This window comes from Lacerta agilis, chromosome 13 (assembly GCF_009819535.1).
Source record: "Lacerta agilis isolate rLacAgi1 chromosome 13, rLacAgi1.pri, whole genome shotgun sequence".
Lineage (NCBI taxonomy): Eukaryota > Metazoa > Chordata > Lepidosauria > Squamata > Lacertidae > Lacerta > Lacerta agilis.
The window spans coordinates 17,047,026-17,061,194 of NC_046324.1; the positions used below are offsets into that span (position 1 = coordinate 17,047,026).

General features: G+C 47.5%; 1 protein-coding gene across 7 annotated transcripts in view; it reads right to left on the reverse strand.

The window, feature by feature from the left end:
• Window positions 1-4,959: 4,959 nt before the first annotated feature.
• Window positions 4,960-14,169, reverse strand: part of ACAN (aggrecan) — an 81,993-nt gene continuing 72,783 nt past the window's right edge. For all 7 annotated transcript variants that reach the window (XM_033167359.1, XM_033167362.1, XM_033167363.1 and 4 more), the window contains 5 exons: window positions 13,607-13,765; window positions 12,744-12,826; window positions 11,406-11,550; window positions 9,247-9,429; window positions 4,960-6,394 (listed from right to left, as the gene is read on the reverse strand). In XM_033167359.1, the coding sequence (XP_033023250.1) occupies window positions 6,306-6,394; window positions 9,247-9,429; window positions 11,406-11,550; window positions 12,744-12,826; window positions 13,607-13,765 (659 nt within the window). In that variant the 3' untranslated portion in view covers window positions 4,960-6,305. The remainder of the gene's footprint in view (window positions 6,395-9,246; window positions 9,430-11,405; window positions 11,551-12,743; window positions 12,827-13,606; window positions 13,766-14,169) is intronic.

The following is a 14,169-nucleotide window of genomic DNA, read 5'->3' on the forward strand; positions in this document are numbered from 1 at the left end:
AAGGGGGTGGGGAAAGGAAAGGAAAGCAGGCGCTTCGCCTGCTTCACTCTCCTTCCCCCCTTCAGCCGCTTTCCCCGCCGCACAGCTGACCTTCTGAAGGCCAGCTGAGCGACGGAGAAAGCTGAGGGGGGGGGAAGGAGAGCGAAGCAGGGGCTTGAAAGAGCCTGCTTCGCTCTCCTTCCCCCCCTTCAGCGGCTTTTTTGGGTCCGGATGTACTACGCATGCCTGGAAATTCCGGGCATGCGCAGTGCATCTGACGTGCGTCGTGACCCCGTCCCCCAGGGGGGTGCCTCCACGCTGCCACCCTGGGCAGCGAGGAGGCTTCCTCTGCCGCTGTCCACAGACAGCTTTCCGGGTCATGTGGCCAGCATGACTAAACTGCTTCTGGCGCAATGGGACAACGTGGTGGAAACCAGAGCTCACGGAAATGCCATTTACCTTCCCGCTGCAGTAGTACCTATTTATTTACTTGTGCTGGGGGCGCAGGTGGCGCTGTGGTCTAAACCACTGAACCTCTTGGGCTTGCTGATCAGAAGGTTGATGGTTTGAATCCGTGCGTCAGGGTGAACCCCCGTTACTCTGTCCCAGCTTCTGCCAACCTAGCAGTTTTTCTTTATGACAGAGCTAGGAATGCAGGAATCTGTCGATTTTGGTTTCTCTCTGTTTCTCCGTTTTCAATTCTCACATTAGTTTGAATTAAAAAGAAAAAAAGTCCTCATGAAAATTCACCAGCATTTTACTGTGAATTTGTCCTAATACCCACATTTTTCTATGTAATTTTGCTTTGATATACATATTTTTGCAAAGCAATTTCCCACAATACAATGCATGTTACTGTCAATTTCCCACAATACAATGCATGTTACTGTCACTAATATATGCTTTTTTAAGTGTGTATTACCCTAGCTAGCGTCAGTGGCGGAGTAAGGCTCCGCGGTACCCGGGGCGGCAAGGAAACGCCCCGGGGGCGGGGCGTCGTGACATCACATTGTGACGTCATGACGCTCCGCCCCCAGGGCGTTTCCGGGGGTGCCGGCGCCGCTTCTGCAGCCCTCTTTTAAGCCGAAGAGCTCGCTTTTAAGCTCTCCGGCTCAAAAGGAGGCTGTGGAAGCGGCGATCCGATGACAGAGTGCGCTTGCGCGTGCAGGCGCACTCCGTCGTCGGGCCGTGCGCTGCCGCTCCCAGGGTGACGGAGGGAGCGGCAGCGCGTGGGAATGGTGGGAGGGGCTGCCTCTTGTCCCCCCCACGTGCCGCCGTTCGCTCCGTTGCCCCAGGAGCAGCAGCACCGCACACACCGTGCGCTGCTGCTCCCGGGGGGACGGAGCGAGCAGCAGCGCGTGGGGCTGACAAGCGCCGGCCCCTCCTGCCACTCCCCACGCTGCCGGTCACCCCGGGAGCAGCAGCGCTGCACGGACGGGGTGCTCCCTCGGCCATGCGCTGTTGCTCCTGGGGTGACGGAGGGAGCGGCAGCGCTTGGGAATGGCGGGAGGGGCTGCCGCTTGTCACCCCCATGCGCCGCCGCTCGCTCCGGTCGCCCCGGGAGCAACAGTGCACGGCCGAGGGAGCACCCCGTCCGTGCAGCGCTGCTGCTCCCGGGGTGACCGGCGTTGCCTGGGGAGTGGCGGGAGGGGCGCCGCTTGTCGCCCCCACCCGCCGCTTGTCGCCCCCACCCGCCGCTTGTGGCCCCTGTCGCCCGGGGGCGTACCGCCCCCACCGCACCCCCCTAGCGACGCCCCTGGCTAGCGTAGACATTTTTGTACACATTGCTTGACCGGAGACCTGCATTGCAAAATTCATGCAGATTTTGAGGGATGGCTTTCTGCACTGATTTGGAAGCTGCAAATTTGGTAGGATTGGCATTAAATGTACACTGAATCAAATTTGTCCCCCAAAAAGATAGCAGGAGACTGCTTTGAGCCATTACAAAAGTTGGGCAAACAGCAAAGGCCCAACTGAACTGCTTGTGACAACACCTATGACAACTGCGGTGCTTGAACAGACAATATGCCTGTATGTTTGCCCAACTCAGTACAGGGTCATATCTTAGCAGCAGATCACTTATTTTGCTTGAAGGAAGATCTAAGATTAATCCCTGGCACCTCCAGTCATTTATTCATTTCACATTTATTTGCTTATGCATTTATGAATCACCTTTCACATAAATTTTGAGGTGATATGCAATAAAACAACCGAAATAGGTTGAAAAAAACAATACAAATAAACACAACTGCTATCAGACTCCTAGCCAGCATGCCCAGTGGTCTGGAATGGTGTGAGCTTTAGTCTAGCTACATGTGCCTGATTCCTTATGTAAGGGGCTGGAAGGAAGCCACATGAAGCACATCCTCCTGGGATCCTGGAGAGCTGCTGCCAGTCAGAGTAGGCAGTACTAAGCTGGATGGAGAAATATTCTGACCTGACAAAATGGCAGCTTCCTGTTTTCCTGCAGAGCAGCCCTGCATTGCTTGAGGCTGGGAGTGATTGCAGTCTATAGTGGATGCCTTTGCCATGCCCTGATCAATACATAAGTTTCTTTACAGTCCCTATACTCCACCACTGTGTTTTTGACATAACCCCTTTGTTCTTGGCTTCTTATCTGCGGCGATGTGTGCACAAGTGTTCCCAAATGCACACACACACAGAACACACACACACAAACACACAGCATGCAACCAGCACCTCCGCAAGGATAAAATACAACAAACTTTTATTTTACAAGGTTCACAACAGCGCCGGCAGCTGTTTTAATTTTGAGTCTTGCATTTTATGCATAAGAGTTAAACACCCCCACCCCCCCACCACGCCCCACCCCCCAAAAAAAGGAGGGAAGAAGGAAGAAGAAAACACAGTGGTACCTTGGGTTAAGTACTTAATTCGTTCTGGAGGTCCGTTCTTAACCTGAAACTGTTCTTAACCTGAGGTACCACTTTAGCTAATGGGGCCTCCCTCTGCTGCCACGCCTCCACCACGCGATTTCTGTTCTCATCCTGAGGTAAATTTCTTAACCCGAGGTACTATTTCTGTATTAGCGGAGTCTGTAACCTGAAGCGTCTGTAACCCGAGGTACCACTGCATTCTGGGTTGGGTTTCTTCCTACCTCTTTTTTTTCTTTTTCTTTTTTGCTTTTTACAGGAAGAAAAAAGATCAGGCAAGCTCTTCTTTGCTTCATTCCACCCCACCCCCCCACCCCCAGGCCATTCCCACACCCCCACTTTGAAAACAGAACACACATCAAAAGCCAGGCTCCTACCAGCATCCTTGAGACATTGGCGAGTCCATTAAATTATTGTAAAAATGACCGGTTTTCTCTTTGTTTTCAATAATTATTACCATTATGTTTTTAAAAAATATATATATATAAATAGGTGCAGGGAACTCAGGTGCCCGGCACGGTTCCCCCTTGAGAGAGCACCATCTCAGGATGGGAGCTGCTTTTCCATATGTCCTGGGGGGTGAGTGGGTGGGTAGGAAACAGCCATGGTGGGGGGACACACAGGCTTATGAAGTTGCGTTATAGATATATTTCTATGTCCTCTACTTGCATCTTTAAGATGCACTCAGGAAAGCAGGGAGAAGATGGCTGAAGAAACAAACCCATGATGTTGTCAGCTGAGTGATCCTGTGGCTCAAATTATACGCAGGCCAGAGGGGGCTCAGCCCCCTTACCGTTTTGTGCCAGCTCCTGTTTTTTTTTCTTTTTAGAAAGCTATGGCAAGCGGGGTGGGTTGTTTGTATCACAATTTGGCTAAAAGTAGAGAAATTCAAGGATGGACTTTGTAGGCTTCATGAAGGACGCCACAACCTTCCTGCCCCCCCCCTGCATAATTCAAGCATTACTCTGACAGGGAAAATAAGCCAATGAAATGACTGGCGGCAGGTTTGGAACAAGGCTGTTGTGAGGATAAAATGGCATGGACCCTTGTCCGCTATCCTGAGCTCCTTAGAGACAGGGGTTAAATATGAAGTAGCCGTGGTCTGTATCCCATGTTCCCTGTCCCAGTACAAGGGTGACTTTTAATTCAACACAACCGGGTTAACTAAGATAGCAGAGCATAAGACTCTTATTCTCAGGGTTGTGGGTTCGAGTCCCACATTGGGCAAAAGATTCTTGTGCTGCAGGGGGTTGGACTAGATGGCCCCCGTGGTCCCTTCCAACTCGACAAGTCTATGGTTCTACGCTTCCACTACAGGAAACAGATGGACTAGCAGAAACTCAATCGTGCAACAGATTGCACAATCTATTGTGCAGCAAAGCTACCAGCCACTTGCTTATGCGTTCTCCTGCATAACACAACATCCTGCTGGGACAAAACAATTCTCCAGAGGAACAAGTTGGCCACTAAGTGGCTTTAATTTAACTCTACATTGGATCCTGCCCCACACATTTACATGAAGAAATGCATCTAATTCATGCACCTGCTCATCATCCTGAATATATTTAACTAAAAGCTTTAGGTGTTATTTCCCCCACATTTTTTTTATTAGATTAGACAGTTTTATTGGGCAGATGACAATCATAATAGCTAAAAAAGAGGGGGAGCCTCAATAGGCAGAGGAAGTCTATCTTTAGCTCAGTGGGAGAACATCTGCTTTGAGTGCAGAAGGCCCCAGTTTCAATCCCCCGCATCTCCATGTAGGGCTGGGGAAAGCCCTGGGCTGAAATCTTTGAAAGCTGTTCCTGCCAGTCAGTGTAGACCAGCCTGGATAGCTCAGTTGGTTAGAGCAATGTGCTGATAATGTCAAGGTTGCAAGTTCAATCCCTTTATGGGACAGCTGCATATTCCTGCATTGCAGGGGGTTGGATCAAGATGATCCTCAGGGTCCCTTTCAACTCTGTGATTCTATGCTTGTACCAGAGTTTCCCAAACCTGGGTCTCCAGCTGCTGTTGAACTACAACTCCCATCATCCCTAGTTAGCAGGACCAGTGGTCAGGGATGATGGGAATCGTAGTACCCAAAACAGCTAGCAACCCAAGTTTGGGAAACCCTGATGCTGTGCTTGATGGACCTATGGCCCAACTGGGTACGACAGCTTCCTATGCCCTGCTTAAGAACTTCGCAACAGCTAGGAAGTTCATACAGATGACCACTGACCAACATGGTAACTGACCACAAGTTGCACCTCTGTAACTTCTTGTCAAGTATTGTTTCAACTACACTTTTGTTTCAACAAAATTCTGGGGATCCAAGAGTGTGGCCCAATGATCAACACCTTGACAGGATGATACAGACGAACAGCTTACAAAGTGGTTACATTCATTCACACAGCGGATGGAAAACAGACGTTGCCTCTGTTCATTCAGCATGTTGGGACTTGAGGGGGCATCTCTGGAATGACCCACTAAGGTTGATTCATATTCATAGGTGTATATATATGAAGCTGGCTTGCCAATTGTCAGTATCAAGGCTTGAATCTTGTTGCTCCAGTCATTTGCTCTCTCATTTCCTTCACGCAACTTTAAAGTTTAAAAATAAAAATAAAAATGGGGGGGGGGAGAAATTGACCAAGAGTAGCTAGAAACTGACAAGAACCAAAGCAGCCTCAGAGGTCCAGCTTTTAACTCTGCCCTTCATTCTTTATATGAATGCCACTCTGGCTAGTCTGATGTTCTGGTTAATTTCAGCCTCCACACGTTATTTTACATCTTGCATTTATTTAAAAGAATTGACATATCCAAACGAGCAATGGCTGTTTCCCCCACCTCCCTGGGAGAGGCGGAAATCCTCTTTTCCATTCCTTTCTCATTGAAAAGATTCAGCCCATTTCATCTCTCTCTCTCTCTCTCTCTCTCTCTCTCTCTCGATTTACACATTCCCATGGCTCCCTCTGAACCCTACAAGGTAAGCTGCAACAGTGGGAAGAAGCTGAGTGTGACAGGGAAGGAGAAACACAACGGCTTACAAAAGAAAAAGAGAGAGTCTTGTCCACCCTGCAGATTAAATAATTACATGGCCTGTGAATAAAACCAGGACCTCCCCCACAAAAAATAGCAAATCTTCTTTATTATTTAACTTAACCCTCACCCTCTTGCGACCCTCTCCATCCCCCTTCCCCGAAAAGGCACAAAGATAATTGGATCTAGACGGTTAGTAAAAAAAAAAAAAAAAAGCTTTTGCTTTGCTGTTTTGCAAAAGTTTTTTCTCTCTCTCTCTCTTTTTACATATGCACAAGGTGGATTTTTCTTTAATATATTTTTCCCCTTATATAACAACAACAAAAAAGCAACAAGAAGAAATCGAATCTGTTAATATAACTGTTCCATAAAATCTCTCTCTTTCTCTTATCTCCTCTCTCCGGCTCCTCTTTAATGGGTGGGTCTCTGTGCCATTCCTCCATTGGTCCTTGATCGAGTCCTTGCGCTCCTCTTATGTAGTCTGTGCTTGTAGGTGGAGGCTGTGGGAGAAGAAGAAGAAGAAGAAGAAGAAGAAGAAGAAGAAGAAGAAGAAGAAGAAGAAGAAGAAAAGGCACCTTGTTACCTAGGGATGGAGGATACAGAGGCCCTGCTTGTCCTCAGCTGGCTTGACCAAACACCTCTCTCCCTCTTGCTCTCTGGAAAAACACTGCTGAGGCTGTAGCATGTTGTTTCTCCGGCTGGCCGTGCCGAACGTGCCACAGCGCCAGCATTCTCACCGTTGCACAATCAGGCCTTCTCTCACCTCCGGTGCTCTGGGACCCAATGAACCAGCTGGGTGGGTTCGCCCCCCCCCCTCTATGGTACTTTGTAGCAGGCTCTGTTCTCTTCCACCTAACACCAAGGGGAAAGAGATTTGGGGGGTGCCACAGACAACTGTGCTACTGTCTGTTGTGGCGTGGGGTGGGGTGAGGGAATAAACTCTTCCCTTTCCAATAACGGTTGATAGGCCGAGTCGTCACCAGCCCATGAGGCAGACTCTTTTACATTGCTCCCTGTTCAAGGAGCCATAGCTGGAGAAGAGAAGAGCGCTTTTTCTTTGCAGAGGAGGAATCCAGAAAAAAAGAGCCCAAGACACGTTGGTGCCTGAGTGGCATTTTTTTTTAAAGGAAGCTACATCATTGACAAGGGGTTCCTCCAGATGGCCTGTTTTTTTTTTAAGCCTTCTGATTTGCTGGCACAAAGTGTACACAGAGCTAAGAGCCAGCTGACCCACTTCTGTAAAAGGTAAAGGTAAATGACCCCTGGACGGTTAAGTCTAGTCAAAGTTGACTATGGGGTTGCGGCGCTCATCTCGCTTTCAGCCCAAAGGAGCCGGTGTTTGTCCACAGACAGCTTTTCGGGTCATGTGGCCAGCAGGACTAAACCATTTCTGGCACAATGGAACACCGTGATGGCCAGAGCGCATGGAAACGGCGTTTACCTTCCTGCCACAGCGGTACCTATTTATCTACTTGCACTGGTGTGCTTTCAAACTGCTAGGTTGGCAGGAGCTGGGAGAGAGCAACGGGAGCTCACTCTGTCATGGGGATTTGAACTGCTGACCTTCTGACCAGCAAGCCTAAGAGGCTCAGCGGTTTAGACCGCAGTGCCACCCGCATCATGGGTAGCCAATGTGATACCCTCCAGATGTTGGTGAACTCCAACTCCCATCAGTCCAAGTCAGCATGGCCAATGGTCAGGGATGGTGGGCATTGTAGTCAACAACATCTGGCTACCTCTGATGGTGGGATGCGGGTATCTTCAACCAATGCAAGAGTGCCCCCAGATAGCCCAAGGGTCAGAGGAGGTGCGTAGGTTAAATCTGGAGAAGGGGAGGTTATTGGTTGTATTCAATGCCAGTCCAACTCAGAGCAGACCCATTAAAGTTAATCAACATAACTAACTTAGGCACATTCATTTCAATGGGTCTACTTGGAGTAAGACTTAATTGGCTACAAGCCTATATTTTCCAAACATGCCCCCAACCCTGGATCTATTTAGTATTTCTTTTCCCCAAATACTTTACATTTAGGAATAGGGATGGGTGAATCTGTCAATTTCAGTTTCTTTCATCTCCCCCATCTGAAGTTTGGTTTCCAGATTTCCCCAACAGTTTGTGGGTTTTTTAAAAATAAATAAATAAAAAGTCATCATGAAAATGGCCAGCATTTAGCGCACATTTCTCCTAATATTTTTCATGCAATTCTGTCTTAATACACACATTTTTCTGCAACCATTTTCTTGCAATATAATGCAATTTTGCATATCTTCACGAAAAGACACATTTTTATGCACACTTTTGCCTAACGTGCACTTTTTCCTACTCATTATTTGGTTGGCGAACAGCATCGTAACGTTAGGAGAGGTGTGGACTTCAAAGGATAGCATGGTTTTGATTTGTGTATCGTGTCAGGAAGTGTGAATTAGGGAGGTCCCCATTAAAATGCAAACGGAGCCGAACTTCTCCCCCATCCCTAGTCAGGATCCTTAAAGGAAAACCCATAGTTAAGTTGATTCCCAAACCTTTTATTAGCCAATTGAGAGGGTGGCATGGGAGCTGCCATCTAGCAGCCTCTTCTCTACCCCTGCAAATCTTATCCTGTCCTCTGTCCGTTCACAAGCCAGAGAACTCAAAGACTTACAGAGTCTGCTGAGCACAGCATGTTGGCCAAGAAGGACTTGCCAGCTGTTGGCATCGCTATGGAATGGAACGTCCCCCAAGCTGAATATCCAGCTGGCCCTTGTGAGCCAGCTCTGCCTGGGAGAGGGATAGACCTGGAGTCCTTGTCAGACTGAGCTTTAACTAAGAGCATCATTGTCACACATGAGGAAGCTTCAGCCAGCCTCTCCCTTGCTGTGGGTGTGAACTGTCTGATTATTCCTAATGAGGAAGAAGAAGCTAGTAGAGAATAATACTTTGGTGTACCAGAGAGCATTCTGGTCCAGTGTAGGCACTACATTCATGAAGGCCTTTCCAGTATAGCTGTGCATTTGCACAAAATTGGGTCACCACCCCACATCTTTCTAGTGCAATTATCTCATCGCTTTTCTAACCACAAAAAGTCCAATAAGAAAAGCGATGGGAAATTTCTCCTGAAAAGTGTGGGTCAACTACTGGCTGGCAAAGGTCGATGGACTGCATACACGCGCCATCTGTCTAACTCAAATGGGAGTTGGATAAACTCTTCCGCACTCCCTGTCCCTGGGAGTTTCTAGACTGGCTATTTATTGAGCATTCGTGGTGATACATTCGCACAAAACTTGCATGGAGGTTACACAGAAACATAGGAAGCTGTCTTATACTGAATCAGGATATTGGTCCGCAATACAAATAAGATAGACCACTACATACGATCAATACAGGCTATCCATGGGTCTTCCCAGTGCCCGTTGGGTTGACACCGGATGGTGGGCAGATGGCGCTGAATGTAGCCCTGATTGCACTGGTACCGCACCATGGAGTTGATCTCATAGCGGTCTTTCTTCTTTCCGAAGTGCCTGGCGTTCTCAACCACGGGTGGGTCTCCACAGGAAACTGGTGGAGGAAAGGAAAGCCTTCAAAGTTGCTTTCAGCACAAAACAGCTCAGTGGCTGGTATGATCCTCCTAACCTTCTTCTCTTATCATCACAAGAACTTTTAATATTAAAAAATGTGTGATACCACATTGCTAACCGGTTGATAGGATGCCTGCTGTGTCTCTGTATGATTTACTGCTCTGGTTTTCACTTTACACCATCAGCATCCAATTTGACTGTCTAATTCTGCTCTGCCTCTTCATTGGTGTGAGTGTAACATTCAGTCACTCTTGATACAGATATGCAGCAGAATCAGTCACCTGAGCTCAGAGAAGTATCTGTCTCCTTACGGTCAGCAGTTATACACAGAACAGTCACTCATTTTTCTCATTTTTCCAATTTTAACTTCAGTTTCTCCACATTTAATTTTGTGCGTTTTTCACAGCCCTAATGTAATTTTATGCAATTTTCTTCATTCATATATATATATATATATATATATATATATATATATATATATTGCTTACACATTTCTGCAAAACAATTTCCCCATAATATAACACATTTTCGTATGTCCTTTTCACAAATATACGTGTGCATTTTGGTGTATGCACATTACTTGGCTGGAGGAGTAAATTGCAAAATTCAGGTAAGTGCAAATTTCAAAGGATTGCTGCACTTTGGCTCACATGTTCTTTTGAAAACTGCAAATTTGGTAAATTCTCCTTCAGAGGCACATGGAATTGCGCTCCTCCACCATCCCTGCTCACTTAGCAGCACAGGAGGATGCTCTGAATGCAGAGAGTTCTTCCACTTACACAATCTGAAAGCAAATCTTTTTGAGGGTTAAGAGTGAAGCAAACAAAGTTTGGTTCAGAAAAAAATGTGCTTCAATTTTTTTTAAAAAAAATGGAGTTGGGGAACTAGGTTAGAAACAGAGATCTTTGGGGATTTGCAAGTATGAGATGCTGGTCCCGTCCTTAAAATGCCATTGGTGTTCTCTGCACTTATTGGGCTCAGGAGGGGATTCTCTGAAAATTTATCCTTGCTCTGACTTTTGGTTCCATGAAGGAAGAGGGATTCCATACTAAAGCCTTTGTCTGCTGTTTGGTCTATGAGACCTTCAGACGCCAAGGTTGCTAAGAGCCTTCTGTTGCCTGGTCCATGAGCCAGGCTCAGTGGCTGCAGAGGGTCATCTTTTTTGTTAAATGTGGCAGCCAGGATTAGAGCTATAAACAACTGGTTAACCAGGGGGGGGTCTGATTCAGGCCACATTTAAAGGTGAACTACTTAATTTTTACTTCCTGAAACAACGTGCAAAGTGGAACTCAGCTGACCTTTGAAATTCACACTCCTATGAATTTTGCAACGCAGCTCTCCAACACAAAACACACTTTTAACTCTTGAGTAGGTCACTTCCACCTAGAGCAGCTTTATCTGAGAAAAGAAAGCCCTGGCAGATCTCTGCTATTTGAGGGGCTGAATGATCCAATCGCACGTTTCCTGCCCTCTGACTTCTCCTGTTGCATCTCTGTGTGAGTCACTGACCCTATGAGGAAAATTTAATTCAGGAAAGGGGAACATGTGGCTGATGTTGCTAGACTGAGGCCCCACCCCCCCTTGGACAGTACCCTTCAAATTGCTTCAAAGAGGCTGATGAAAGCTGAAATTAATTACATCTGGGGTTGGAAACACATGTTTCCTGTACCCGACTTAATTACTGAATTTATTTCACACAGCAGACTTGTGGATTTCCCAAGTCACACACATGACTGCAGGTGCAGTGAACCTTTGGCTCCCTAGATGTTGTGGAATTACAACTCCCGTCACCCTTGGTCATTGGCCATGTTTGCCAGGGAACTGTTGGAAATTGTAGTTCAGCAACATCTGGATGGCCAAAGGTTTCCCCACACCTGCACAAGTGCCCTTGGGAAGGGCTACTATCTTGTCCTTCCTTGCCCCGTAGGGCCCTCACTGCCAGGAATCCAGCCTTACCTGTTCCTTTCTTGCACGTGAATGGGAGGTGGTAGTTGCAAGGGACGTCGTTCCACTCTCCCTTCTCATGCCAGATCATTACAACGCAATCTTCTCCTTTGGCAAAGAAATTATCGGGTTGGTTGGGCCGCCAGTTCTCGTATTGCTGCGAGAGATGAGAATGAAGCTGGTATTAGAACTTAGAGAGAGAAGACAGTCGGGGAGGCTTTTCCTTAGGGTCTAATTAGACCCAATGGTGGAGAAAATGGCCATCAGATCACCCGTGTTTTTTTTGTTTTTGCAGGGTCCCCCAAGTGAGGGTGGGACCATAATCCTGAAAAGTGAGGGGCTTATTGTCCCCAGACTTTTCTGCTCTAAAACCACACCCACTCCTGCAAAGTTGTTATTTGCTCTGCAGGCAGTGGAATCTGGCCCAGCCAGGCAAATGGGGCATTGTTACATCAACCTCTGTCTGGCTTTAGCCAGCCCCATTTGCCTGCCTTCTTATTACCATTCCAGAGGGTGGCACTGCCTGTCAGTTTCCTAGCAGTCTAGGGAGTGGCACTGCCTGCCAGGTTCCTTACCCTTAGTTTTGATGTTGCTCCTTATAGAAGGGAAGAGGACAAAATGAGGATTAGTTGCTCCACCTTCTGTTGTCTCTAGCGCTGCCTCTTGTTGGCTCTAGCTCCACCTACTGGTGGCCTCCCTGTCTTCCACCCTACCAGTCACAATGAGCACCAGCCGCCACCACTTATTGCCAGAGAAAATATTCAAATGCCATGCAGGTACCTGTATATGCCCAACTCCTTATGGGACACTTGGCAGCCAATCAAACCTGCAGCCAGCCCTAACTCTGGTCACAAGCACACCATGTATCTAAAGCACTATGATACCACTTCAAACAGTCAGGACTTCCCCCAAAGAATTCTGGGAGCTGTAGTTTGTTAAGGGTACTGAGAGTAGTTAGGAGACCCCCTATTCCCCTCACAGAGTTCCAATTCCCAGAGTGGCTTAACCATCAGTCCTTCACAGAGAACTCTGGGAACTGGAGCTTGGCGAGGAGAATAGGGGTCTCCTAACAACTCTCAGCATCCCTTAAACTACAGTTCCCAGTTGTGGAAGCCATGACTGTTTAAAGTGGTATCACAGTGCTTTAAATGTGTTGTGATAATGTTGCCTCTGTCTCTTGTCCTTTCCCACTAAACACAGAAGCCCCTTTCACTCTTGGGCACGAGGGGCATAAATAAATAAAGCCCGGAATTATATTTCCTTGTGAGGAAGGAAGCTCTTATTCTGAAATGTTTCCTAGCAGTCCAGGATCATTCACTGAAAACCATGTCCTTCTGGAATGTAACTCACAAGGGAGTGCCCATCAGACCAGCGGAAGTCATCCTCAACCGCTCTGTCACTAAGGCCAATCCATTGGTAGTCTTGAGCGTTGTCTAGAAAGGAGAGAGCATAAAGATTAGAAAATTAGCCTGTAACTTCCTGCTGAAATCCTGCAAGTTTTTACACCACAAATGTTCCACCCTTTCCTTTTGCCCTGCTTTTGTTGTGCCCGTGTGCTCTTCCAGACAGGTAAAGGACCGCTGGACGCTTATGTCCAAGTCAAAGGTGACTATGGGGTTCTGGCGCTCATCTCGCTTTCAGGCCGAGGGAGCCGGCGTTTGTCCACAGACAGCTTTCCAGGTCACATGGCCAGCAGGACTAAACCGCTTCTGGCACAACGGCACACCGTGACGGAAACCAGAGCTCACGGAAGCACCATTTATCTTCCTGCCGTAGTGGTACCTATTTATCTACCTGCATTGGAATGCTTTTGAACTGCTAGGTTGGCAGGAGCTGGGACAGAGCAACGGGAGCTCACCTCATCACACAGATTTGAATTGCTGACCTTCTGATTGGCAGGCCCAAGAGGCTCAGTGGTTTATACCACAGTGCCACCCGCAATAATATAACAACACTGGGGAAGCAACATAAAACGACAAATAAAACGGAATGATGGACGGGTGGCCCAGTATAATTTCACCACTAATGCATTAATTGACTACACCCCCCCCAACTCCTCCACAACCAATCTGGAATGACTGCAATTTGCAACATTTTGATTCTACTTCTAAACTCTGTAGGAATTTGAAATTCCTTGATCAGCCAATGCCACCTGTTTGGAAAGTGCAACCTGGATCTCTGGCCCTGCATACTCCTCAAACCACCACACTTACTGTTCACAAACTCCTGCTCTTCAGGAGTGATGATACTGCTCAGGTGAGACTGATGCTCTCGGCAGAGGTTCTCAGCATCCACCCACGTGTGCTTTTCTTCAAAGTGCTTGTAACAGTTGCCTTGGAATTTGGTCCAGCCTGCTTCACATTCTGCCAGATCTGGAGATAAATAAGAGGGAATGCATGTGAACTAGAAGCAAAGGTTCTTAAACAACTCAGGACCAGGTTACCTGAAATACAGTCATACCTCATGTTATGTACGCTGCGGGATGTGTAAGTTCGGGATACGCACCGCGGTGACCCGGAAATAACGGAACGGGTTACGTCCAGGTTCGCTGTGTCGCGCGCGGTAATGTCACGTGCATGCGCAGAAGCGCCGGATCGCGTTGCGCACATGCACAGATGCGGCACTTCATGATACGTACGTCTCAGGTTACGAACGGGGCTCCGGAACGGATCCCGTTCGTAACCAGAGGTACCACTGCAATGCCTGCCCTATATGGATATAAAATTTACAGCATATTATAGTTTAAGAGAAAATTATATGAAAACGATATATTGTC